The sequence below is a fragment of the Schistocerca cancellata genome, chromosome 1 (assembly GCF_023864275.1).
Source record: "Schistocerca cancellata isolate TAMUIC-IGC-003103 chromosome 1, iqSchCanc2.1, whole genome shotgun sequence".
Lineage (NCBI taxonomy): Eukaryota > Metazoa > Arthropoda > Insecta > Orthoptera > Acrididae > Schistocerca > Schistocerca cancellata.
In genome coordinates this window covers 1,112,070,861-1,112,097,838 of record NC_064626.1, presented here as the reverse complement: position 1 = coordinate 1,112,097,838, position 26,978 = coordinate 1,112,070,861, and the positions used below count along the sequence as shown (strand labels likewise).

The following is a 26,978-nucleotide window of genomic DNA, read 5'->3' as shown; positions in this document are numbered from 1 at the left end:
GTGATGATTCACATGTAGCCGACGTTCCCTTAGCGACATTCGCTCACAATCACTGAGATCTTTAGGAAAGCCAGTCGTGACAAAAGAATTCCACCTTGATAGAAGATGTAAAATGAAGGCGAAATACATCCTGTCCTCAAGAATAATGTAATAATACCAATTTCCGGTGTGAATATTATCGAACTAACGGTTTAATAAGTCAGGGTTCAGAAATACTGACACGAATTATTTACAGTGCTATGGAAAAACTCTAGAAAAGGACCACGGAGAAGATAATTTTGAGTATTTGAGAAATGTAAGAACACACGAGGCAATAATGACTCTGCAACGTATCTCAGAAGATAAGTCAACCAAAGGCAAACATACGTTTGTATTGAAACGTCCCCTTAGAACAATTTCTGAATTACTGTGCTGATAAACCTCTTACATTATTTGCTTTTCAAACAGCTGAGCAAAACTGAACGTACTCAAACATTCACTAAAGTGACACACAATATTTTTAGCGCAACGCAACCTGACTTTCAAAAATCCCTACAAAAGAATGGCCCTGACTAACATTAACCTATACGTTTCACAAATCACTTACCTCACAAAAATCTTGGTTACTCGAACTACTGCAATACAGCGAGCGCCACTACTGCCAGCTAAATAAAAGATTCAAACTACGGAAGGCACTAACTACTGATAGGCATAGTTATTTGCTTTTCAAACAGCTGAGCAAAACTGAACGTACTCAAACATTCACTAAAGTGACACACAATATTTTTAGCGCAACGCAATCTGACTTTCAATAATCCCTACAAAAGAATGGCCCTGACTAACATTAACCTATACGTTTCACAAGTCACTTACCTCACAAAAATCTTGGTTACTCGAACTACTGCAATACAGCGAGCGCCACTACTGCGAGCTAAATAAAAGATTCAAACTACGGAAGGCACTAACTACTGATAGGCATAGTTAGCAAATGAAAGATTTTAATAGAGAACAAACAATGTATTTACCTCAATAGTGTTCAAAAGTCATAATGTATATATCAGTTCATGATATCCAGTATTACAAATTTCAAAACTCCGCCATCTCTCTCCCCACATCCACCACTGCTGGCGGCTCACCTCCAACTGCGCAACGCTACGCGCTGTTAACATCCAGCTGCCCAACACTACAATAGCCAACAACAATGCAAACTAGCCACAGACTGCACACAGCACAGACAGTGATTTTCATACAGAGCGCTATGTGGCGTTACCAATAAAAAAAACCTATACAGTCTACTTACAGTATTATGTGAACAATTAGACTGCAGGGCTGTCCTACGTGGCTGGGCGCCATGGTGCCTATGAAATTTTCATGAGCAACTTTCTATTTCCACGATTTCGAATATGAAATCAAATTTCAGTACAAGCAGTTTTTTTTGTACACTCAAGTCTGTATTCATTATTTTCCTAAACAAATATTAAGACCCCAATTCTGGGGAATTGCAAAGAGTCACTTTAATCCCCATAAAGTTTTGCTGCAAGCGATGAGTTCGTCTTTTTATATATTGTTGTTTGTACCAATAGCTTCTTCCTGTGCAGTGCTTTTGGCGCTATCCAGTATAGCTCGAGAGCTTGTGAATCTACGTTCATTTCCGTGTCGTGTGTGTGATCGATTATTCTTAATACAATGTCCCTAAAAGCCAAAGAACATATAGTCCTAACAGTGATTGGAAAGAGCAATATTATTTTCTTGAACCAGTATTGTTTTTTCGAATTGACAGGAAAACCTGTGTTCTTATTGTGTGACATTCTGTATGTGTGTGTTGCCAACTTATACAGTTTCGAACCCTTACAGGTTCATTTTCAAGCCTGGTCCACTGAGGCTGCAGCCACAGTGCCTGATCTTAATAATAGACGCTGAGTGGCAACACATGCTCTATAAATGTTTGCAGGGTGAATGCCAAAATCCACACTTGCCTGCAAACAAGTCAAAATACAATTGGTAACAGGAATGTGTGAATTGTGGCATTCACCCTGAAAACATTTATAGAGCATGTGTTGTCATTCAGCGTTTACTATTAAGATAAGGCACTGTGGCTGCAGCCTCACTGGTCCAGGCATAAAAATGAACCTGTAAGGGTTCGAAATTAGTCGCCTAATAAATACTGCAACTGTTGGCAGAACCATTAATAAACGCTTTATGGAATAATGATTATGTTATATTCCGAAATAAAAAACGACCAACAGTCTGGAACTGCGCGACCGCTGCGGTCACAGGTTCGAATCCTGCCTCGGGCATGGATGTGTGTGATGTCCTTAGGTTAGTTAGGTTTAAGTAGTTCTAAGTTCTAGGGGACTGATGACCTCAATGTGAAGTCCCATGGTGCTAGAGCCATTTGAACCATTTTGAACCAACAGTCTTGTTACCACCCTTCTGTTCTGTTACAAGGGGTAGGATGAGAGTTGTTTCATGCTACCCGACATGATTGGAAAATAATGGTGACGTTGCAGAAAAACTAGCACGACATATATGTGTGCGTGGATCTCTCACTAATCTTCGATCTACATCTTCTGCAGCTTTTTTTTTTAACATCACAGGCTTGGTTTTTTCATCGGCGTCTTGTAATTAGGCTCATAGTGCATGGGCTAATGACTTTTGTAATACTTTCACCATGAAGATTTGTTAAACGCTAAGCAAAAAAGAAGCATCTGAACGCTAAGAAAAAAAAAAGCATCTGGTGGCTCAAGCTTCATTACTGCGTTATTTGAACAAAGACTGTCCCAGTGGTGGAAGCAGCGGAGTCGCAGCCTTGCTGGGAAATACCGGACGCTGTCCAGGAAACACATACCGTATGCAGATCGGCGATAAGTGGTCAGCTGGCCGCGGCCGTGAATAATTAATTAGCTGCGTGTCTTTGAGCCACTCCACCGGCAGGCGGCAATGAGAAGCGAATGTAGAAAGGCGGGGCTCTTACAGAGTGTCCGACCACCCAAGTGGTGTCGATAATCCAACCAAGGTTCGGCCACGAAGCACGCCGCTTTCTCTGGAGAAGCTTCATTTTCCTCTGGATGATTACACGGGTATCAGCGGCTCGCTCAGAAAGATACAACTATGCACTTCACTGACTGGCTTCAACGAACTCTGCGCTGTCATTCTTTTTTTCAGTGTCTTCTAGGGAGGTCCACAGTCGGTGTTAGCATTACTGACCACACTGGAGATATCTAGGGTGACGTACCTCATTTGGTAATTAATCATTGCACATTTTAATTTTCAGGAGATGCTGCCCCACAGCTCTCATATATTTGAAAAACGTCGTATTACCGTTATCAGCTGCTGGTAAAATAGGTTATTTTCACAACCAGTTTCAGTCGTCTGACCATCATCAGTTCCCTGTATACCAAATAAAATAATATATTAGCAACATTAAAGACCTAAGCCATCACTAATCTGTTAACTGATGTAACTGTTAACGACAACCTATATCATGCGATGTTATGTACTCACATAAAAGTATTTACAGTAGCATATTAGGGGAAATATAAAATCGTTATCGTCCGGTGATAAATCTTGTGCAGAGTTACCTGTTACCATATCGTAATACAAATTACGTCGTCAGTGTATGAAAACAGTGCTCGGTAGTGTACTCATTCATTTGGAAATTATAATCGGTGTTATCACTGTGAAAAGATTCAAGACACACAGAGGCGACTGGACAGTTGATAAAAATGTGTACTGGTGGAGGCAAAGAAGTCTCAGTACATCGATAGTGACTAGAATCTTGCAATTACTAAGCTGTCTGTCGTCTGCTACGATAATTACTTGCCACAGTCATAACAGATGTACTGCAGATTGCATGTAATAGTAATTTGCGCGTGTTACACTGGCAGCTGCAGTGACAGAAAACAAAATGCAAAGAAGTAATAGGCACTACTGTGTAATGTATAATGCTTCCATCGTACAGTAACTTTTATGGGAAGGACCGTACAGACACATACAATGTATTCCTATCCGATTTGTTTAAATATATGCAGTACAACATATGTAACACGCTCAGTTTTATGGGCAAACAGTTGTATCAGCACCTCAAGTAACATATTTTCATTGCACATTTTCTAGCTTATGAAATTGCTACTCTAAGTGACGGGACATGGACGTAGCAACTACGATTCTAGCAAGCTTTTGTAATTGTAGGGTGCACTTTATTCCTGTATTCACTGAATATGTTTCCTTTTAATATATGCTGATATTTATACAGAATTTTTATGTTACTGTTAGCGAAAATAAAATGGAACCAAAAGAAGTGTGCCAAGCACTTGAATAAAATTACTCGTACGTTGAATTTTTAGAGCCAATTGTTTCATGCACGGAGACAGATTGACTATTAGGACTTCTGCGTACATTCAGACCCTTTGGATAGAAAATCTCGTCGCACTATTGTTTTATGCAGTATATACCTGGTTTCTAGAATTTCTCATTGAAAAACTGTTTTCATTAAGGTTGGTTATAAAATCTCACAGAGGTACATTTTATTCGCTACGAGAATGTGTTTCCAGCTCTATTGTGTTGATTACGACTACACGTGGCATCTAGTTCAATCTTCAGTTCGTTTGGTTTACGTTTCTGTTTGTTCCTAGTTTATTGTTTCGAGAATAACATATCGAAGTACAGTTGTACCCTATGGTTGCGGAGGAGTTACTGCGTTTCCACAACACAAGTTAAGTATTCCGACATTATTGGTCGGAATATCACGTTGAATTTGCCCGCCTAATCGAAGTCTCTTTAATACACCCTCCTTATAGTACCTTACCTTTAAAAAATGTGATTCTTCTTCATACTGTGTTTCTGGTGTTCACATCAATTTGGAGACCATTACCGCTGAGTATAATCAGGTATTAGCTATTCTGCACCTATCTGTCGTTCCGCAGTCATCAAAATGAGCCCCTTACTAATCTTTATAATGAAAAAGAATTTTCTTTGGACACATTTATTGTTAAGATGACGAAAGAGCAATGATATTTCATTAAACCACGAACTAATGAGTTAATGAGATATTTGGTCATGCTTATTTCTAACAAACTTTTTTAATAGTACGATGATGGAATGCTCAGTGCAGCCAAACTGCTACCAACAACACCTTCTCAGATTCTCAGAAACGAAAGCTAACTCTCCACATTGAGGGCAGACACTTGTTACAAAGCATGCCTCCTCTGCACTACTACTGTGCGTAAAGTAGTGCAGACACTTGCTTCACCAATACCCTACACCCACTTAAACTCAACCAAGTTTAACTGTGTGGGCTACACTTCCCGTTTGAAAATCACTTGATTGCTGGGTCACTTAATTATTAATTGACAGCAGTTGGAAGCCTTCAAGGTGTCAGTGTTTTGTGTTTGACCACTACCACTATTAATAACTATACGTTGGTGCAGAAGTTCGTTGTGTTTTTGTTTTGCTTGTTTATATTTCGTTTGCTATGGGTTTATTTGTCGCTTGTCATTTTTTATTTGTAGTTCACTATCGCTATTTCAGTTTACATGTTGTCATTTTGTTATTTTTAGAGATAGTGAGTCGAGCTGTGGACTCTAGAAAGTGGAGTGCCAAATGCAATATTCGGAACATTTACGACATATTCTTCTGTTTGAGTTCAATAGAGAGGTGACAGCAGCGGAGGCAGCCACAAACATTTACACCATGTGTGGGGATAATGGACAGAGTACGGGGAAAAAAATGGTTTTCTCGTTCGTTTCGACGTTAGTGATTCTCCATGTTCAGGAACACCTTTGGGTCGGCCGGTGTGGCCGAGCGGTTCTAGGCGCTTCAGTCTGGAACCGCGCGACCGCTACGGTCGCAGTTTCGAATCCTGCCTCGGGCATGGATGTGTGTGATGTCCTTAGGTTTGTTAGGTTTAAGTAGTTCTAAGTTCTAGGGGACTGATGACCTCAGATGTTAAGTCCCATAGTGCTCAGAGCCAGGAACACCTTTGGGGATCGATGAAGATCGCTTAATTGCATTAATCCAGCTGTTCCACGTCAGTGTACTCGTCAAATGGCAAATGTGAAGAAATATGATCATTTCACCAACGAGCGACATTTGCACGCACTGAAGAAGGTTCAAAAATCGGTAGGTATCGTATTCTCTATGCGAAAATCGCAAAAATCACTGGGTGTGATGTGTATCTCTGCTTGCTCGTAATCAATTGGCTAGTGAACAACACTGACCATTCGTTTCCTGTATCGTTACTGGTGTCTTTAATATAAGGAAAAAAAAGGAATGGTTGAGCCCAAACAAAGTAGCAACTTCCCGTACAAAGACCTACGCTTATCCACAGAAGGTAACGTTATGCGTCTGGTGGAGTACCGACGGTGTGATGTACTACTAATTGCTTCCCCAAGGTGTGATCATCACTGCCGACATATATTGTCAACAACTGAGACATCTCGCAGACGCATTCCAAAACCAACGACCTGGAGGACTGCGTGAAGTGATGCTATTCCAAGATAACACTCGCCCACAATCTGGCAGACCGACAAAGAACCATACAGATGTTGGGTTGGGAAGTCATTCTGTATCCATCTTTTTCATCCGATCTTGCGCCCTCAGATTTTTTCCTTTTTCGCTCTCTATCGGACAATCTTGAAGGAACTTTCTTTCCGGATGAAAATGCGCTCGGACCGTGGCTCGACGAGTTCTTCGCCTCAAAGCCATGTGATTTCTACAGTCACGAACTCTACACCAGCGTTGACTGATTGTTGCAAATAGTGAAGGAGAATATATTACTGATAACTTTAGTCTGTGTTATGTGACCTCTTTAAAATGATAAGTTTTGTTACGGAAACGTAACTGAACGCTTTCGTTTTACCCACTCAGATAATTTTATTTTCCCTCTCAGGGGGTAATTAACCCCAGTTGGGAACCAATGGCCGACCGTTGTGGCCGAGCGGTTCTAGGCGCTTCAGTCCAGAACCGCGCAGCTGCTACTGTCGCAGGTTCGAATCCTGCCTCGGGCATGGATGTGTGTGATGTCCTTAGGTTAATTAGGTTGAAGTAGTTCTAAGTCTAGGGGACTGATGACCTCAGATGTTAAGTCCCATAGTGCTCAGCGCCATTTTGGGAACCAATGGCGAGAGTGCATTGAGTAAGTGTTGGCGATGAGCGAGTGTAGGATTTGTGTTTGTTTCCTAATGGGGAAATGGAGTGAACGGAAATGGGTGACAACACACAACTCACTTCCGAGTAATAATACCACCATAGGTACCTCCGAGTCTGCTTCTCCAGGAAACACGTGGATCACCGTCAACAGTACCGCATGCCGTTACTCCATAAGACACTGAGGAGGAGTTTGGAACTTAATCTGGGGTGTCAGCAAGTAGTCTCGTGATTAGCCTTCCCGATCATTTCGACTGAAAATTTATTTTACCTACAGGATTCATTCTGGTTTCCTTGGGATAAGCATCGTCACACTAGCATGCACTAGTAACGACAATACAAAAATAGAAGGGATATGCAGGTGTTTAAAACGACAGAAACTGAACACTAGAGCTCAGATCTTGTACAAGTATTTATTTTACGACTCGCATCGCTGTCCTTACCGCACTTTCTTCAGCCTCCCGACAAATGGGAACTTGAAACGCTAGAGGAAATTTGCAGTTACGTTTATGGCTATTTTTATATCTACCTTACGGTTCCTGAGTTTTTCCTGGCCTTGAAAATGGTGGGGTGTTCTCCCGCCGAAATGCCGGCGGTCGCTGAAAGTGTGTCCGCAGCTCGTGGTCGTGCGGTAGCGTTCTCGCTTCCCGCGCCCGGGTTCCCGGGTTCGATTCCCGGCGGGGTCAGGGATTTTCTCTGCCTCGTGATGACTGGGTGTTGTGTGATGTCCTTAGGTTAGTTAGGTTTAAGTAGTTCTAAGTCCTAGAGGACTGATGACCATAGATGTTAAGTTCCATAGTGCTCGGAGCCATTTGAACCATTTCGCTGAAAGTGTTACCTGGCTGAATTCCCGGAAGTTATTTGAAAATATCTTATGGTTTTCCGTACCACTTCGCAGGTAGTCATTGGCTCGTGTGGTTCCTGGTCAGTGCTACCTCGTGCGTGTCCTTTCCTGCAACGGGCAGGTACTATTACGATATGTGCCTGCACTGTAAACAAATATTTTCTCTCTGTCAAGAGAAACTGCCGATCGGTCGTTGTTATGCTGCAGACGTCCTTCAAGAACTATACCTACTGGATGCACAATCGCGTGTGCCGTTTTCCTCATTATGAGGAGACAGTTTTGTAGCCGACGATCTACCGCGGCCGGCCGATGTGGCCGAGCGGTTCTAGGCGCTTCAGTCCGGAACCGCGCTGCTGCTACGGTCTCAGGTTCGAATCCTGCCTCGGGTATGGATGTGTGTGATGTCCTTAGGTTAGTTAGGATTAAGTATTTCTAAGTCTAGGGGACTGATGACCTCAGATGTTAAGCCCCATAGTGCTTAGAGCCATTTGATCTACCGCGATACAACTATAGGTGAATCAGTATGACTGACGAATAACTTAGAAACGCTCGTCAAGCTCTTTGTGAAGCCCTTAGAATGATCACTTACCATGCAGCTCTGATCAATTTTATGATACAGAATAGTAAAAAATTTACAAAATTTATACTTCTAGTAATTGTAGGCGAAAGACAAACACCTTCCTATTTACAGCAGCTGTGTAAGTGCCTTCTTTAAAATGAGAAGGAAGAAAAGTAAGATATGTTAGAGTTTAACGTCCGTTGACGTCGGGGTCATTACAGACGGAGCACAAGCTGGGAATGGAGAAGAAAATCAATCGCGCCCTTCCAAAGGCAACACACCTGCATTTGCCTTAAGTGACTTAGGGAAATGACGGAAAACCTAAATCTCGGTGGCCAGACGAATTTCTAACCAGCATCCTCCAGTGTCTTACCACTGCTCCAACTCACTCGGTCTTTTTTTAATGAGAGTGTACCTTGTTTCCGCTACACGACACAAGAATCGTCAACTAGTACAAACACTCTGATTCATACGATGAAAGAATCGATTAGAAAACGTGAAATTGTTTTGGCATTACTTTCCCCGTGTAAACGAACTGTGTGTAAAGTACTGACCTTGAGACAGAAACTGTTGACTGGTTTCTTTACATCCTTATTTTGAAAATGTCGTGAGTGATTGACGTCAACAGATACGTACATGCGCGGAAGAGGTTACTTTGCCTCTCCGTGTATGTGGGCGTATATTTGTGTATGGGATGGCATGGTTTTCATGACGGTATTACCCCAGCTCTCACTGCCTGAAATTGGATGGCTACTGACAAAGAAGTTAAGAATATTTGTGTCCCACACTGAATATTTGGAATTAGTGAAGCTGTCCGCAACCTGCAGTTTGATTTCAACACCAATTAGTTTTACAAGGCATTTTCCTATTGAAATACCGAGCGAGAATGCGCTGTGTTTAGCACACTGGACTCGTATTCGGGAGGACGACGGTTCAAACCTGCGTTCAGCCATCCTGATTTTGGTTTTCCGTGATTTCCCTAAATCGCTTCAGGTAAACGCCGGGATAGCTCCAGTGAAAGGACACAGCCGAATTCCTTCCCCATCCTTCCCTTATCCGATGGGACCGATCACCTCGCTGTTTGGTCCTCTCCCTCGAAATAGTCAACCAATCTATTCAAGTGGTATATCTTTACCTTCCACCAACTTTCTCAGCGACATACCTACAGTGTAACGTGGCTCTTAACCCGGCTGCAACTTATAATTTTTCCCGTACATAATTCTTTTCCGGGATCTTCTTTGCAATCTGATGTTTACCCTCATGAGTTCATTTCAGTAACACGTAACTGTTGTTTCTTCTTGAATGTCTGCTCTTAGTTCCGTGTTCCCTAAAATCAACTGTGATTTGTTGTTGCGTCACATCCGTCTCTGTGCCGAATTATAAGAATTTAAATTTTAGCCATATGCTTTTCGCTTTTTCAACACTTTTGGTTAGTTCACCTTGTTTGTTTGTATGTTCGGTTCAAATTTTATAACTCATTTTAAACTATCGTCCCGATGAGTTAGAGACTTGAAGCTTTCAACATAGCTCAGAAGTGGACAACAACGCAATATTATCTCGCTTTGTATGATTTCTGGCAGAGGGTACTTTGTGTACCACCGCTATTTCCCCATTTCCCTGTTCCAGCCTCAAATGAATCGCACTCAGAACGAACGCTGGTAAACTTTCGTGTGAGCTCTACGCTCTTTAATTTTTACCTTAACGGTCTTTTCGCAAGACACATGTAGGAGGAAGCAAAATATTGAAGAAAAACTGAAATGAACCTGAGATTTACCACCTGTCTCTGTTGTAATCTCATAAAGAAGTTTGAAATCGATTGAAAAATTTACCACGCGGGAGATTAAACAGCAGAAAATAGTTACTTAAATAAGAAACTTTTTAATATACACGTTTTTAAAATGTACTAAAAAGTATAAAATATTTTCTCCAAGTCCTATACAGATTTTTTACCCAATCATAAAAATTTGTGCTTGAGAATTTTCAACAGCTACGCCAATACTTGTAAAATTTAAAACGAAAAATGTGGGGTGCATGCAGTGAACAACAGTAACGGGTGTAGGGGGTAGTTGCCGCTATGAGAAGTCACCTAACGATTCACATCATTTGCAGTGCAATAAAATTGTTAGCAAGTCAGGTGAACTATTAACGCATCAGTTACCCGTTGAGTGCGCCCGAGGCTTTTCGTTTTAAACATTACAAGTATTGTCATAGCTATTAAAAATTCGCAAGTACAAATGGTCAGGGCTATTCGTAAGGAATTAGGAATATGCAAGAGGCTAGGAGAATTATTTTATGGTTTTTAGTCCATTTTAAATATGTTACGGTAAAAAGATTTCATTAAATAATTTTTAGTCCTAAGCCTTCCTCACTGGCCTGTAACAGATTAGCAGAATTTAATAATTACACTAGATATTTCAAAACATCATTCTGAAGTGTTTCTTACACAGCCTAACATTTTTTAAGTTCAATATTTAGTCACGGAGACTGTTATCCGAAGAAAATCCCAACGTAGTTCTGTGTTTGCAGAAGTGATTATTGTCCCCACTAATCGTTATTTCTGTGATTTCACTTAAGATACATACCTTTACAAGTAAAATATTCTTCCGATGCAGAAAATTATATGCTTCTGTTTACAAAACAACTTAGCTTTCGTACTTTATAAAATCTATTATATTCATTCTAACATCATTTCATCGGTTTATTACAACATTTGGATTCTCAAGTGCCACTAAACTTAAACGTTTCATTCAGTTTTAACGAAATTCCCTCTGTTTGTTGCTTCTACAGGATTCTGATTTTAGTGGTTTTCTGCTTTCCCCAATCGAAAACGTGCTCTATCAGGTTCAAGCCACCCTACTTTCACTCTGTCGTTTTCCGTTATTTGCGTCCTGCCTTTTTTTATCCTGAATCTCAGTTTATTCAATTTCATGTTGCAGCAGCGATGCTACTGCCCCTGGTGTCGTCGTTACCGCAGCTGAGAGCAGACTCGCAAATCGTGTTCAGCGCAGACGATGACAGCATCGACCCCAGGTAACCTCTCCTAGTATGTATAATAGACACATCAAAAAAAATTTTACATCACCTCGATTCCGAGAGTTCCGGAACCTGTACAGAAAACTGGAATAGAGATCAACATAAACATTATTCCCGCCCTTTTTATTGCTCATGAAAACCACACATTGCGAGTTGTATCACCATTAAGCGAGACCTACAATGGTCGTGACGAGATCGCTGTACACACCGATACCTTTAATATCTCGTAGCACCTCCTCTTGCATTGATGCATGCATCTATTCGTCCTGGCATACTATCCACAAGTTCATCAAGGCACTGTTGGACCAAATTGTCCCACTTCTCAACGGCTATTCGGCGCAGATCCCTCAGAGTGGTTGGTGGGTCACGTCGTCCGTAAACAGCCCTCTTCAATCTATCTCAGGCATGTTCGATAGGGTTCACGTCTGGAGAACATGCTGGCCTCTCTAGACGAGCGATGTCGCTATCCTGTCGAAAGTCATTCACAAGATGTGCACGATGAGACCGCGAATTGTCGCCCATGAAGACGAATGTCTCACCAATATCCTCCCGATGTGGCTACACTACGTGGTCGAGCGGTTCTAGGCGCTTCAGTCTGGAACCGCGTGGCCGCTACGGTCGCAGGTTCGAAGCCTGCCTCGGGCATGGCTGTGTGTGATGTTCTTAGGTTAGTTAGGTTTAATTAGTTCTAAGTTCTAGGCGACTGATGACCTCAGAAGTTAAGCCGCATAGTGCTCAGAGCCATTTGAACCATTTGGCTACACTACCGGTCGGAGGATGGCATTCACGTATCGTACAGTCGTTACGGCGCCTTCCATGACCACTGGTGGCGTACGTCGGCCCCACATAATGCCACCCTGAAGCAGCAGGGAATCTCCACGTTACTGCACTCGCTGGACAGTGCGTCTAAGGCGTTCTGCCTGACCGGGTTGCCTCCAAACACGTCTTTGACGATTATCTGGTCGAATACATATGCAACAGTCATCGGTGAGGAGTATGTGATGCCAGTGCTGAGCGGTCCATTCGGCGTGTTGTTGGGCACATCTGTACCGCGCTGCATGGTGTCGTGGTTGCAGAGCTGGACCTCGCCATGGACGTCGGGAGTGAAGTTTGCGCAACATGCAGCCTACTGCGCACCGTTTGAGTCGTAACACAACGTCCTGTGGCTGCATGAAAAGCATTATTCAACATGCTGGCGTTGTTGTCAGGGTTCCTCTGAGCCATTATCCGTAGGCAGCGGTCATCCATTGCAGTAGTAGACCTTGGGCGGCCTGAGCGAGGCATGTCATCGACAGTTCCTGTATCTCTGTATCTCCTCCAACATCGCTTTGGTTGACTCTGAGACGCCTGGACACTTCTCTCGTTGAGAGCCCCTCCTGGTACTTAATAACAATGCGGACGCGATTGAACCGCAGTATTGACCGTCTAGGCATGGTTGAACTACAGACAACACGAGCCGTGTACCTCCTTCCTGGTGGAATGACTGGAACTGATCGGCTGTCGGACCCCCTCCGTCTAATAGGCGCTGCTCATGCATGGTTGTGTACGTCTTTGGACGGGTTTAGTGACATTTCTGAACAGTCAAAGGGTCTGTGTCTGTGATACAATATCCACAGTGAATGTCAATCTTCAAGAGTTCTGGGAACCGGGGTGATGGAAAACTTTTTTTGATTTGTGTATTTTCAGCAGTCTTCTGGCTGGTTCGATGCGGCCCACCACGAATTCCTCTCTCGTGCCAACGTCATATCAGAGTAGCACTTGCACCCATAGCCCTAATTATTCGTTGGATGTCTTGAAATGTCTGTCTTCACCTACAGTTTTTACCCTCTACTGCTCCCCCTAGTAGCATGGAAGTTATTTCCTAATGACTTAACACATTTCTTATCATCATACCCCATCTTATTTTCAGAAGTATGTCCCTTTCTTCTGTGCGAAAGTTCTTCTTTCTCCGAAGTGGCGTCAAATCGAAAGACCTGCACCAGGCGAACGGTCTACCCGACGGGAGGCCCTAGCCACACGACATTTCCATTTTACCTTGACAGGTTGTCTAATTTTCAACAACCTTCTGTAGTAGAGAAGACCAGATTTACTCAGACTTACCGTGTTTAGTACTGTTTATTTCAATTAAATTGTTATCATAGTATAACTTAGTACATATACTTGCAACAAGCATTACATTTAAGAGTGTAAAATTATTGCATATAGGCTCAGGTCGAGTGGATTAGTATATCCCGGGTATGGGCAGGCTCACGCACTTATGGAAGCACATTTTACTCATGTCGTAGAACACAATAACGAGTGAACAAAACACACTACTAAAATTATCAAGATATGTTTATTCGCAGTAAACAGGCTTGCTTATGCCATTTAAGTAGCAGTAAAAATATTTGATGAACTTTAACCTGTTATCATAACATTCGCCCCATGCTTACCTTTTACATCTAACGCACTCGATCCATTCTTGATTTATTTTTGTTTGGTTTCATCGTTTCAACCAATAAATACAAAGGCAATTTTCAGCCTCTTCAACAGACTGCTGGAGGTTAGAACAGAAATGAATGAATGGGACACTACTTTCTTTGTTAAGCTTAAGCGGTATTATGATTAACCGTCACTTTCTGTAAGCTTGCTTTGTACATCCTTATATACTACATGTATACACTTTTATAATACAGGGGCCTGTAGTTGGCATAAGTAAGTTCCGAAACTGGAAAAAAAGAGGCGAGGCGCGTCTAGAGCGTACACGTTGGTACCCTAAAGATGGTGAACTATAATTGGCCAGCAGGACAAAGTCAGTGGAAACCCTGATGGAGGTCCGTAGTGATTCTGACGTACAAATCGATCGTCAGAGCTGGGTACAGGGGCGAAAGACTAATCGAACCATCTAGTAGCTGGTTCCATCCGAAGTTTCCGTCAGGGTAGCTGGTGTCGTGCGAGTCTCATCCGTTAAAGCGCTTTCACAATAAAATAAAATAATATCTTAAAGTACACGGCTGTTGGTGAATTTTACTGACATTGGCAATTACTTAACCAGTCGATGTCGCCTGGTCGTGATGGACCAACAGAGATTGAATGGGATACTCCTTAAGACGGGAGCGCTTGTTGACAGACGCTTTGCAAGTGCTAGTTTGTAAGAGGACTTTGAGAGGAAGGCGGAGAAACAACATGATAGACGGAATAGAGAGAAGAGGAAATAACGCAGACCTGAAGAGGATATCAGAAGACAGGAGAGCATGGAGAGTTACCAGATGAAAACCTGCTGAACGTGAAGGATGACATCAGAAGTGTAGGCTATCAAGTTTTTCCTTGTTCTTGCTTTTAGAAATTTCTTGCCCTTTTCAGTTCTTGCCCTCTAAGAATGAATTCTTTCTGCTTTCAATTCACTAGGTTCAAATAGCTTTCTTAGCAATTTCTGCCTTTTATCCTCTTGTGCCTTCTTTTTTTAGACTGCATTTCCAAGTGCTGTTGTCTTAAAGTTTCTTTGACTGGAGTACCAGAATGACAATTCAAAATAGTGTGTAAACGTGCCCCAATAGAACTGCGTAAACGTGTCCCATCGCCATGTTTCAATTATCTTAAAACCCACACTAGTAGCTTTCAGGCTTTCACATCTTTTAAAATAGAATAATCTCCTGTAAACTAACATACATTCTAAGGCAAAGGAAAAACGACGCACCACGAAGGAATTATACGAGTATGACGGAAATCGACAGATGTGATTTACAAGTACAGATGTACAAATGATAACAATTGCAGAAAAATTGGAAAGAGATTCGGTAAGTGAGCAAATGAATAGCGCGTTGGCCCACCTCTGTCCCTTGTGCAAGCAGTTATTCAGCTTGGCGTTGTGTTGTTGGATGTCCTCCTGGGGGACATCTTGCCAAATTCTGTCCAATTGGCGGATTAGATCGTCAAATCTCGAGATGTTTGCAGGGCTGTGCCCATAACGCTCCAAAAGTTCTCAATTGGAGAGAAATCCGGCGGCCTTGCTGGCCAAGTAAGGCGTTGGCAAGCACGAAGACAAAGCAGTAGAAACTCTCGCCGTGTGTTGGTGGGCTTTATCTTCCTGAAATGCGAGTCCGGTAAGACGTGCCATGAACGGTGCGTAGAATATCGTCGGCGTACCTCTGTGCTGTGAGGGTTGTTGTTGTTGTGGTCTTCAGTCCTGAGACTGGTTTGATGCAGCTCTCCATGCTACTCTATCCTGTGCAAGCGTCTTCATCTCCCAGTACCTACTGCAACCTACATCCCTCTGAATCTGCTTAGTGTATTCATCTCTTGATCTCCCTCTACGATTTTTACCCCCCACGCTGCCCTCCAATACTAAATTGGTGATCCCTTGATGCCTCAGAACATGTCCTACCAACCGATCCCTTCTTCTAGTCAAGTTGTGCCACAAACTTCTCCCAAATCCTATTCAATACCTCCTCATTAGTTATGTGATCTACCCATCCAATCTTCAGCATTCTTCTGTAGCACCACATTTCGAAAGCTTCTATTCTCTTCTTGTCCAAACTATTTATCGTCTATGTTTCACTTCCATACATGGCTACACTCCATACAAATACTTTCAGAAACGACTTCCTGACACTTAAATCTATACTCGATGTTAACAAATTTCTCTTCTTCAGAATCGCTTTCTTTGCCATTGCCAGTCTACATTTTATATCCTCTCTACTTCGACCATCATCAGTTATTTTGCTCCCCAAGTAGCAAAACTCCTTTACTACTTTAAGTGTCGCATTTCCTAATCTAAATCCCTCTGCATCACCCGACTTAATTCGACTACATTCCATTATACTCGTTTTGCTTTTGTTGATGTTCATCTTACATCCACCTTTCAACACGTTGCATTAGGTGTGGTTAATTATGCGTTTTAAAGCAGGCATATGCCCCCAGTTGGTTACTGGTTTCGATGTTTAATTGAAACTTAAGTTATATTCTATGGTTTAATGAATGTTTTTCACTAACTGACTGTCTTTTTCAATGTACTTTTTAAACTACGAACACAGGACTTAGAAAATTTTCCCTTGTTCGCAAATTTCTTATGCTAATGACAATATTTTTACTCTGTGACATTTTGTTTTAATAATACAACATATGACCTTTAGCGGAAAAATTCCGTGATACCTTTGTGAGGGTATAACCCTTTTACCTTGCTGTGAGGGTACCGCGGATGAAAAGCAAAGGGAACCTGCTATCAAAAAAATTCGCACCCAGACCATCTCTCCTCGTTGTAGGGCCGAATGGCATGCGACAGTCAGGGAGGTATCTCACTGCTGTCTGGGGCGTCTTCAGACACGGCTTCAGCCTTTAATCTCATTGGCTCGAGGAGAACAGTCTTCATTTATAGTCTCGCTTCGAACTGAGCCCGACGACCAGCAAAGACGTGTCTGGAGACGCCCCTGACAGCTACGGGATTCCAATCTGACGGTCCCCTGCCATACGGTCCAACAATCGGGCGTGACGGTCGGGGAAGCCATTTCTTTTTCATTGGTTGTCATCGATGGCGTCTTTACGGCGCAGCCGTACGATATGCTACGCCCCGTTTTGTTGCCATTCAGTGGCAAGCGAACATGGGGTAACATTTCAGCAAGACAATGCCCGCCTGCACACGGCGATAATTGATTGTCTTCATGATTGCCAGGCCCTACCTTGGCCAATAAGGTCGCCGGATCTCTCTGCAATTGTGAACGTTCGGTTTATTATGGGCAGGGCACTCCAATCATCTCGGTATTTTAAAGATCTAGTGGGCTGAATGGATTCGATGAACTTCGCCGTTTTCGGGATAATCGTTCACAGGTTCTGTATAAAATAATCTACTCTTTTGGAAAGTTGCTTATCTCAATGGATTTCGCCATTGACAACCCATATCTTCGCTAGGGGTGATCCCTTGTCCGTGCCTCCACCGCCACCAGGCGGCATCCAACGTCGTAGTGGGCAGTGGTTATAATGTTTTGGCTTATCAGTGTGCATGATATTTTTTTCGTACACGTTTACATAATAAGTTTGTTATTTTCTCAGTCGATTTGGTTATGTTTTCTATGAAATGACGGAAGTTTGCATCGTAACCAGTAACAAAAACGTTAGTATGTGAAAAGGACTTGCTTCCAAAGATTGTGATATGGGGTATGCAGCCTCGCACTTTATTACTCGACTTACCTGTTTCGTCAGCGTCTCTTTATAAAATAATTACACGAAACAGAAAGAACATGGTGGCGTAAGTGATTTCATTTAAAAATAAATACACACTGCTGCGAGCAACAAAAGTATGCAGACAAGAGATAATTCAAGTGCGTATAATGAACTGAGGAATCAATAGCTTGGAATATTTCAGGAATTGCTAAATAGTGCATGCTGTGAACGTTTTTGTAAATTCCTTGTTTCGGCATCGATAGTAGCACACTTCCCTTGAAAATCAATACACGATCGTCTGTCATGTTCCTGAGGTGGATTAATTCATTGTTTTGGAACACTACATAAATGATGTAGTAAATGGTAGGATTACCGGTAGTATTGGTAACACATGTAGAAAAGAAACGTGAATGAATGTGTAAGAGAGAAACATGCAGCAGATGACTTCTCTTTATTTTTTCTTTGTTTGGTTGTTTGTTTTGCACCTAATTAGAACCACACATCATTCAATGTTAGTTCATTGTGTATTTTATTTCCTTAAGCAATATAAGTTGCATTTTATAAATAATAAAAATTAGTTGATCGCGTAGCTTCTGAACTTTTATGTAACCAAAGCAATTACTTTCGATTCACGTACAGTTTACATGCACGAACATCAAAGCATTTATATAATTATTATTGTTATTCGTACGCAATAGATCGTTCTTCAGCATGATCAAAGGCAAGACTTTCCTGTTATTACTGATAAATGCGAAAGTTGTTTATAAATAGCAGAAACAAGATTACGTAAGTTCGACAAAGTATTGAAAGGATGTTTGATTTTTTTTTTTTAGCTTTCTGTTGAGGAAATTGCGTTTTCCGGCGCTGTATGAGAAGTCCGTATTGTCTTACAATGTAGGCTTTCACGGCCAGCACCTTCTTCAGTTAAAACTTCCGTGCTGAGAGGCCGTGTTCAGTACCTTGGAAGATGCCTCATGCAGTTGGAGATACAATATCAGGGAGGCGTGCTATACACGGACCATGGCGTCTCAGCCAGGAAGTTTTAACTGGAGAATCGTGTTTTATTTTCTTTACTACAACATCCCTCTGTTTAACATTACAAATAAACAATTTTCGAATACAACCTGAATTAAACATTGACGGATTCTAGTTTTAAGTGACAGACAGGAGGATAAATATGTAGAGCGAAAATGTTCCATAGGTTATCAAGCGCTTTATACATCCTCACTCAGGTTCTAGACGGTTCACAACTGCCGGTTTTTAGGGTAATGTAGTAATACATTGATCACATCCGTAAGGAAAGTGATACAGTTCCCCACAGTCGTTTAATGAACAAAGTCAGAGCATATGTACTATCAGACCAATTGTGTGGTTGGATTGAAGAGTTCCTACATAACAGAACGCAGCATGTCATTCTCAATGGAGGGAAGTCTTCCAAAGTAAGAGTGATTTCAGGTGTGCCGCAGGGGAGTGTCTTAGGACCGTTGCTATTCACAATATACATAAATGACCTTGTCGATAACATCGGAAGTTCACTGAGGATTTTTGCGGATGATGCTGTGGTATATCGAGAGGTTGTAACAATGGAAAATTGTACTGAAATGCAGGAGGATCTGCAGCGAATTGACGCATGGTGCAGGGAATGGCAATTGAATCTCAATGTAGACAAGTGTAATGTGCTGCGAGTACATAGTAAGAAAGATCCCTTATCATTTAGTTACAATATAGCAGGTCAGCAACTGGAAGCAGTTAATTCCATAAATTATCTGGGAGTAGGCATTAGGAGTGATTTAAAATGGAATGATCATATAAAGTTGATCATCGGTAAAGCAGATGCCAGACTGAGATTCATTGGAAGAATCCTAAGGAAATGCAGTCCGGAAACAAAGGAAGTAGGTTACAGTACACTTGTTCGCCCAGTACTTGAATACTGCTCAGCAGTGTGGGATCCGTACCAGATAGTGTTGATAGAAGATATAGAGAAGATCCAACGGAGAGCAGCGCGCTTCGTTACAGGATCATTTAGTAATCGCGAAAGCGTTACGGAGATGATAGATAAACTCCAGTGGAAGACTCTACAGGAGAGACGCTCAGTAGCTCGGTACGGGCTTTTGTTGAGGTTTCGAGAACATACCTTCACCGAAGAGTCAATCAGTATATTGCTCCCTCCTACGCATATCTCGCGAATAGACCATGAGGATAGAATCAGAGAGATTAGAGCCCACACAGAGGCATACCGACAATCCTTCTTTCCACGACCAATACGAGACTGGAATAGTAGGGAGAACCGATAGAGGTACTAAAGGTACCCTCCGTCACACACCGTCAGGTGGCTTACAGAGTATGGATGTAGACGTAATGAGGTAACACCCAATGGATATGCAACACACCCAACATACAAGTAACACAGGCACGACTCTAGCTGACGAAAACTGCTGGGAAGATTACCATAATCGACGTTTACTTATATGGTAGTCTAATGCAGCCTCAAGTAGTTTTACAACTCTATTTATGACACAGCAACTGGTTCGCAGGTTCCTGGCTGGGGGCACGTCAGCTAACGAGGTAGGCCGCAGCACGCGCTACCCAGGCGGCTGGGGCAGGCCGCTTTTCATCACGACAACGCCCAAGCCTGAGCAGCCTCGCCGCCAGACGCGGCCGCCCTACGTCGACTACGACGAGCTGTTCATCTTCGATCGGCCCTCCATGCCCATCGAGTACGTGCCGCGCACCACCAGCCCCGCCACCACCACCGGCAGTGGCTCCACGCGCGAGAACTGCAACTGCCCCACCACCAACGAGTACAACCCCGTCTGTGGCACAGACCACGTCACCTACTCAAACCCGGGGCACGTCTACTGTGCCAAGTACTGTGGCAAGAGTAAGTCTCTCATCATACGAAAACATAGTTCAATTAACTGATGTAAGTGTCAGGAAGTCGTTTCTGAAAGTATTTGTGTGGAGTGTAGCCATGTATGGAGTGAAACGTGAGCGATAAATAGTTCGGACAAGAAGAGAACAGAAGCTTTCAAAATGTGGTGCTACAGAAGAATGCTGAAGATTAGATGGGTAGATCACATAACTAATGAGGAATAGAATTGGGGAGAAGAGGAGCTTGAGGCACAACTTGACTAGAAGAAGGGATCGGTTTGTAGGACATGTTCTGCGACATCGAGGGATCACCAATTTAGTACTGGAGGGCAACGTGGAGGGTAAAAATCGTAGAGGGAGACCAAGAGATGAATACACTAAACAGATTCAGAAGGATGTAGGTTGCAGCAGGTACTGGGAGATGAAGAATCTTGCACAGGATAGAGTAGCATGGAGAGCTGCATCAAACCAGCGTGTGGGCTGAAGACCACAACAACAACAATTTTCATTTACGTTTTAAGAATCGTCAGTCTTCTGAGCAGTTTGATGTGACGAATGACAAATTCCTCTGTGGTGTCAAGCTCCATTCCGCAGTGACATTTGTAACGAATATCCTCAATTATTTATTACATATATTTCAGTCTCTGTATTTTCTCTACAGTTTTACCATATATAGCTCCCTCAAGTACGATGGAGGTTATTCTTTAATGCATTAGCATGTGTCCTATCATCCTCTTCTTCTTATCAGTCTTTTCTACATGTTCCTCTGCTCACCGATTCTGCAGAGAACCTCCTCATCCATCATTAACCCATCCTATTTCGAACATCCTTCTATAGCACCACAACCAAAACGCTTCGATTCTCTTCTTATCCAGGTTTCCACGATCATGATTCTCTACCATTCTCCAAAAGTTCCTTCTCAGATATTTGTTCCTGAAATTAAGGCTAATGTTTGATACTAGTTGTCTTCTTCATCCTGGAATGCCTCTTTCCCAGAGCTGACGTGCTTTTCATCTCCTCCTTACTTCGCCTGTCTTGCGTTGCTTCCAGGTTGGCGGAATTTCTTCGTCTACTTCGTTGTCCTCAGTTTTGACACCGAATTAATTGCTAATCTCATTTGTGCTACTCCTCATTACTTCAAACTTTCTTCAGTTATTCTCAAATCATGTTCTGAATCCAGTGGAATACTGATTCCATTCAACAGATCCTGCAACGCTTCTCCAATTTCACTGAGGATAGCAATGTTACTACAAAATATCATCATTGACATTCTTTCACGCCGGCCGCCGGTGGCCGAGCGGTTCTAGGCGCTTCAGTCTGGAACCGCGCGACCGCTACGGTCGCAGGTTCGAATCCTGCCTCGGGCATAGATGTGTGTGATGTTCTTAGGTTAGTTAGGTTTAAGTAGCTCTAAGTTCTAGGGGACTGATGACCTTAGATGTTAAGTCCCATAGTGCTCAGAGCCATTTGAACCATTTGAACATTCTTTCACAACGAATTTAAAACTGCTGTTGCATTCCATCACTCGTCATCAGAAGTAAGTCTATATGGCATTTCGGGTTTATAAGGCACATCGACACTGTAACCTTTACGCTGTACAAAAAAATAATTCTGATTCCCATGCCCGGTAATTTGGAGATTAGCCTCATCCAATGGGAAAAGATGGCCAACAAATCTGGTATCGTTATTTATTCCTCCATATGGCCTGATGGTTTCAGTTCGTGTACAACTTCGCTTTAGTGAATCTTACAAACTCAGTGGAGAAGTCGAGGGGTGGTTGTGAATTTTAGGTCTGATGCTGCAGTGAGCTTCCTTTCCCACAGCCGTAGTCTCCTTCTGATTGACGTCCATAGTGCTTAAATGTCTTCTCTGGTGCTTACTGAGTGCATTCAGTTCTGGTGGTTTCTTGTTGACAGCTGGACATATGTTCGAAATTCTGTCATGCCATGATGGCGTAAAAAGATGGAACAGGATGATATGATGTCTTCAAATGTAAAGATCGATCAGTAGCCATCATTGTTATAAGTAGCAAGTGAACATGGTGAAGAGAATAATTGCTCCACGATTATTAAGAAGTTGCGCACAGAGTGATGCCACTACAACCGTTTGCAGGTTGCTGGAGTTGAGTATCGATCAGCTAGCCGTAGCTGATATCATTTAGGTCTTCTGACAGAGACCCCCCCCCCCCCCCCCCCGCCCCGCCTCTCTCCATTTCTTCAGATACTTAAGGTTAGCAGAACAGACTGAAAGGAAAAGGACCCTCATAAATGTACAATGAATGCCAAGCTTGCAAAATTACAGAACAGCAATAATTTCACGGCCTCCCTAGCTATCCATTTAATGGAAAAGTCCAGTCATTAAAAGACTTGCACACACTGACGTACACTGATATTAAAGGAACAACTGAATTGACTACGTTGTGAATGGAGGTACTAGGTAGGCATACAAAGGAGTTACTAACTGACACTGCAATGAAGAATGTGGAAGCACATGCACAAGATTTACTGAGGTGAAATGCACTCACGAATCACCAAATTGTGAGTAGGTAATTATTGCTGCAAAGAATAAGTCGAATACCACAGAGAGGACCCTAATATCCAATGATACCTGATTGGAACTCATCGTTCAATTCAACCATCGAAGCGAAGCAGCACTTACACAGCAAGCATCCAGAAACCAAATTATTTTCTCTCATCCTACAGCGAAGTCTCGTCCTAGAGATCACAGAAGTGTTTTACCCCAGCGTCTGCAGAAGTCTAGAAAAATTTCCTTCTCTCGTCTCCTGGCGTTCTCATGAAAAAAAAATGACATACACAAAAACTACGTTCGGCGAGTTTAAGCCAATAAAAACAAAAAGAAACACCATTCAAACGTTTTAAACGTATACTGGACTTGTTTGGTGCCAAGGTGTCATGTGATAAAGTGGGCAGTGCTTTCTCTCACAGAGCTTTTCTGTCCAACATACACCACACAAATGACTGTGCAGCCCTCCCACAGTGTCACAAAGTCACTCTGTCCAGCATATACCATCCCAGATGGCTGCACAGCCCTCCCACAGAATCACAAAGCCACTCTGCCCAGCATATACTACCCAAGATGACGATGACTGTGCAGCCCTCCCACAACGTCACAAAGCCACTCTGCCCAGCATATACCATCCCACAGAGTCACAAAGCCACTCTGCCCAGCATATGCCATCCCAGATGACTGTGCAGCCCTCCCACAGAGGCACAAAGCCACTCTGCCCAGCGTATACCGCCCCAAATGAGCGTGCAGCCCTCCCACAGAGCCTGAAAGCAGCCAAAAATTGCCGAGATGTCAGCTGCATTGTCGTTTAAGAAACATATTCATTGTTCGTGTGGGGAAAAACAAACCTATGCTGAAAGCACTCGGCCCAGAGGAACTAAACTTTAGCTGATCAGGCTGGAAACACACAAGGCGGGAATATCGTCATTTTAGTAAAATCGAAAGCGCTCATATGTTGGAGTAGGAAGAGATGCATCTAACTCTGCATGATGGCTTGGGATAAAGGCGCCAGTTACTTTTCAGATCGCAGTTATCTATGATATTACTTTAACATTTCACATTTCCCTTTGCCACCTTGTACCACGATAGTAGGGATAGACAGACCCAAAGCCCCTTAACTGTCCTCTCAAAATAACAGACTTCCATATCATACCTTGCAGCTATTATGACTGGTTTACTCAGTAATTTTTTGCGTGTTATAGTTTCTTGAGATTGAGGCTTACTACATGACAACAAAAAATTTTCCTTACAATTGGCTGTTACACCTACTGTAGCTCGAATAGTCTACACATACTGTTTAATGCAGATATATCACAGAGGAACAGCAGAATGTTTTGATGTCTTATTTTATGTTATGCCACTCACAGAAACAGCAAGACGGAATAAACTTATACCAGGTGTTTATTACTAGTAAGGGAGGAAACATAATATTACAGCATGGATACAATTACATAAATTGCTCACATTTAGCTCCAAACCAAGACTATTCGCCAACTCGATGTACCTCCAAGCACAGGTCACTTGTATGACATAGAGCTCATGAAATATTATTCATGTTTATGAATAGGTCACAACGGAATTTAGAAAACCGCCACTGTTGGCTTAATGAAGCATTTTGGTCCACGCAAACTGGCAAGATACTTAATTATAACTACTTATGATGTCAAATAATCCGATTTATGATGTTTTTCTGGAGTGAAAGAAATGGTATACCACGAGGGTTGGCTTTATCCTTTTTATACCTTTAACTGTGGGGAGTCGGCTTTCTTCCCGTACTGAACTGTCAACCCTTTCTCAACCATTTGTCCATCAAAGTGGTGTCTAGTTTTCATATGTAATGCGTTCTTTGTATACTGCTTGAGTTTATCGACTGTAGATATTAATTCTTTATCTATACACCTTGTCTGGATGTTAATGCTGCTGAGAAGTCAGCCATTCTTCTGGCGGACCTTATTCAACTGATACACTTTGTAGACATGTGCCCAATTTCATGCATTAATGAGTAAAAGATTACTTTTGGAGGGAAACTCGACTACTAGATATATTCTTATATCTACATAGAATTCGAGCTAAATTTTCATGAAATGAACTCCCTAAAAAACTGTATCATTGCAACAATTGTTACACAGTACTTCTTTTATTTATATCCTTTTCAATTACTAACATTTAACTTTGCATTAAAATAGTAAAATCAATTATTATAGAACTAAAAGTTAAAATAATATCGCGAAAGACTTAAAGGGCTTATCGCTAACGTTCGAAGGATTGATCTACTTGGTTACATATGTATTCAATTTACCAGAGCATATTAAATACATTCAGAGAAATACAGTGGCGTTTATGAGTGAATAAAAAACATTATTTTTGGTCAACTCTTCCTACTCTGTATAATAGTATATTCACAAGGATGTATAAATAATGTTATTGGTTGTAAGTCAATTTTCTGTAACGTGGTTATACAAAGTGTGTGTCATTAACTTCTTTCCATATTCCAGAGATTCATCTCAGTGGGATTTATAGGAAATGATTCATGTAAAGTAATGGAATTCAAAGATAGCAGATGATTAATGCAGTATCTGATAAGTTATTACATTTTTTTCTGTTGTATTACATTTAATTTGACAAATATTTCTTTGAAAACATTCCAAAAGCTGAAAGTGTCCTTCTCTTTACAGATGTTGGGATATACCATGTGGGTATCTGCATGACGACGACTACAGAGCCACAGAGTGTCGTCCTCACGTAGCCACACGTCAGATGGTGACCACACTCCTGTCATCATCACAAGTCATAACCTTCATATTATTCCAAGGAACGCTTCCAGCATCTCATCGTTATTTATTTAAATATTACAATGCCAAAGATTAATTTATTATGTGTGTGTGTGAGAGACAGAGCTTTAAATACTGCACTGTGCAGTAGACTGACATTTTGATACGTGTTCAAAAGAAAGTAAAGACATCCATGATGTTTTGCTGTTGTGTAAATAATGTATTTATTGGGTCGATTTAACTATATTTAACAAAGAAGTAATAATAAAAATATGGATCACAAAATTGAGATATCGGTGAAATGATTGCTAGAACGTACAATTGCTTAACTGGTGACGTTCCCTGTCTGTAACAAAAGTCCGCTATCATGAACTGTACGCAAAGCACGTGGATTTAAAATAACGTCTTTGGAAATTCACAGCATGTGAATAACTTTCCATCAAACAGTTAAGAAGTGGAACACATTTATTTATTTGTGTGACAGTTCTTACTAAGAAATGCATAATAGGAAGAACTTGACGATGGGATCCTTAACAAACTTCGCTGGAGGTTTTTCCAAAATTAGATTTTGTTAGCAAGTAGCAGAAATATCCTGGTGGCTTTCAAAATACTAGAAGCAAAACTGAATCTTATAACTTGAAGTACACAGCTCTCAGGTGTAAAAGCAATTTGAAAAGGTCAGAAGATATGGACTCATAAGATGAAAATGAAGGATACGAAATTACAAATGAAATGTCACATAAAACACTATACATAAAATATTCCTTTAAAGCACTTTCATAATTTCATTTTACTAACTTCCTAATAGTTGCACTGAGCTCACAGATATACAAGAAGATAAATATTTTATGAAAGACGGTGTATTGACTATATTTTAGTGCAGACTGCAAATCACAGGTGTAACTACTTCAAATGAACGAAGTGAAAGGCTCTGTTGAGTTTTGAAGAAAAAAAATACACAAACGGAGATTCTACTCTGAAATAAGTTTAAGTAAATGAAAATAACAACAGTCATTTGATGGACTGTTATTCATAAAGTATACACATGCCATATGTTTTCCCTAGGGAGGTTATATGGTTAACTTAGAATCACATACCGTTTCACTATATAGTA

The 26,978-nt window shown here is 41.7% G+C and overlaps 1 protein-coding gene across 1 annotated transcript in view; it reads left to right on the top strand.

Moving 5' to 3' along the window:
• The window catches only part of LOC126132108 (salivary glue protein Sgs-3-like), an 89,670-nt gene that overhangs the window by 11,841 nt on the left and 50,851 nt on the right, over positions 1–26,978 (top strand). Inside the window, exons 2-3 of the mRNA XM_049915178.1 lie at positions 11,465–11,558; positions 20,231–20,577. Of these exons, the coding sequence (XP_049771135.1) occupies positions 11,465–11,558; positions 20,231–20,577 (441 nt within the window). The remainder of the gene's footprint in view (positions 1–11,464; positions 11,559–20,230; positions 20,578–26,978) is intronic.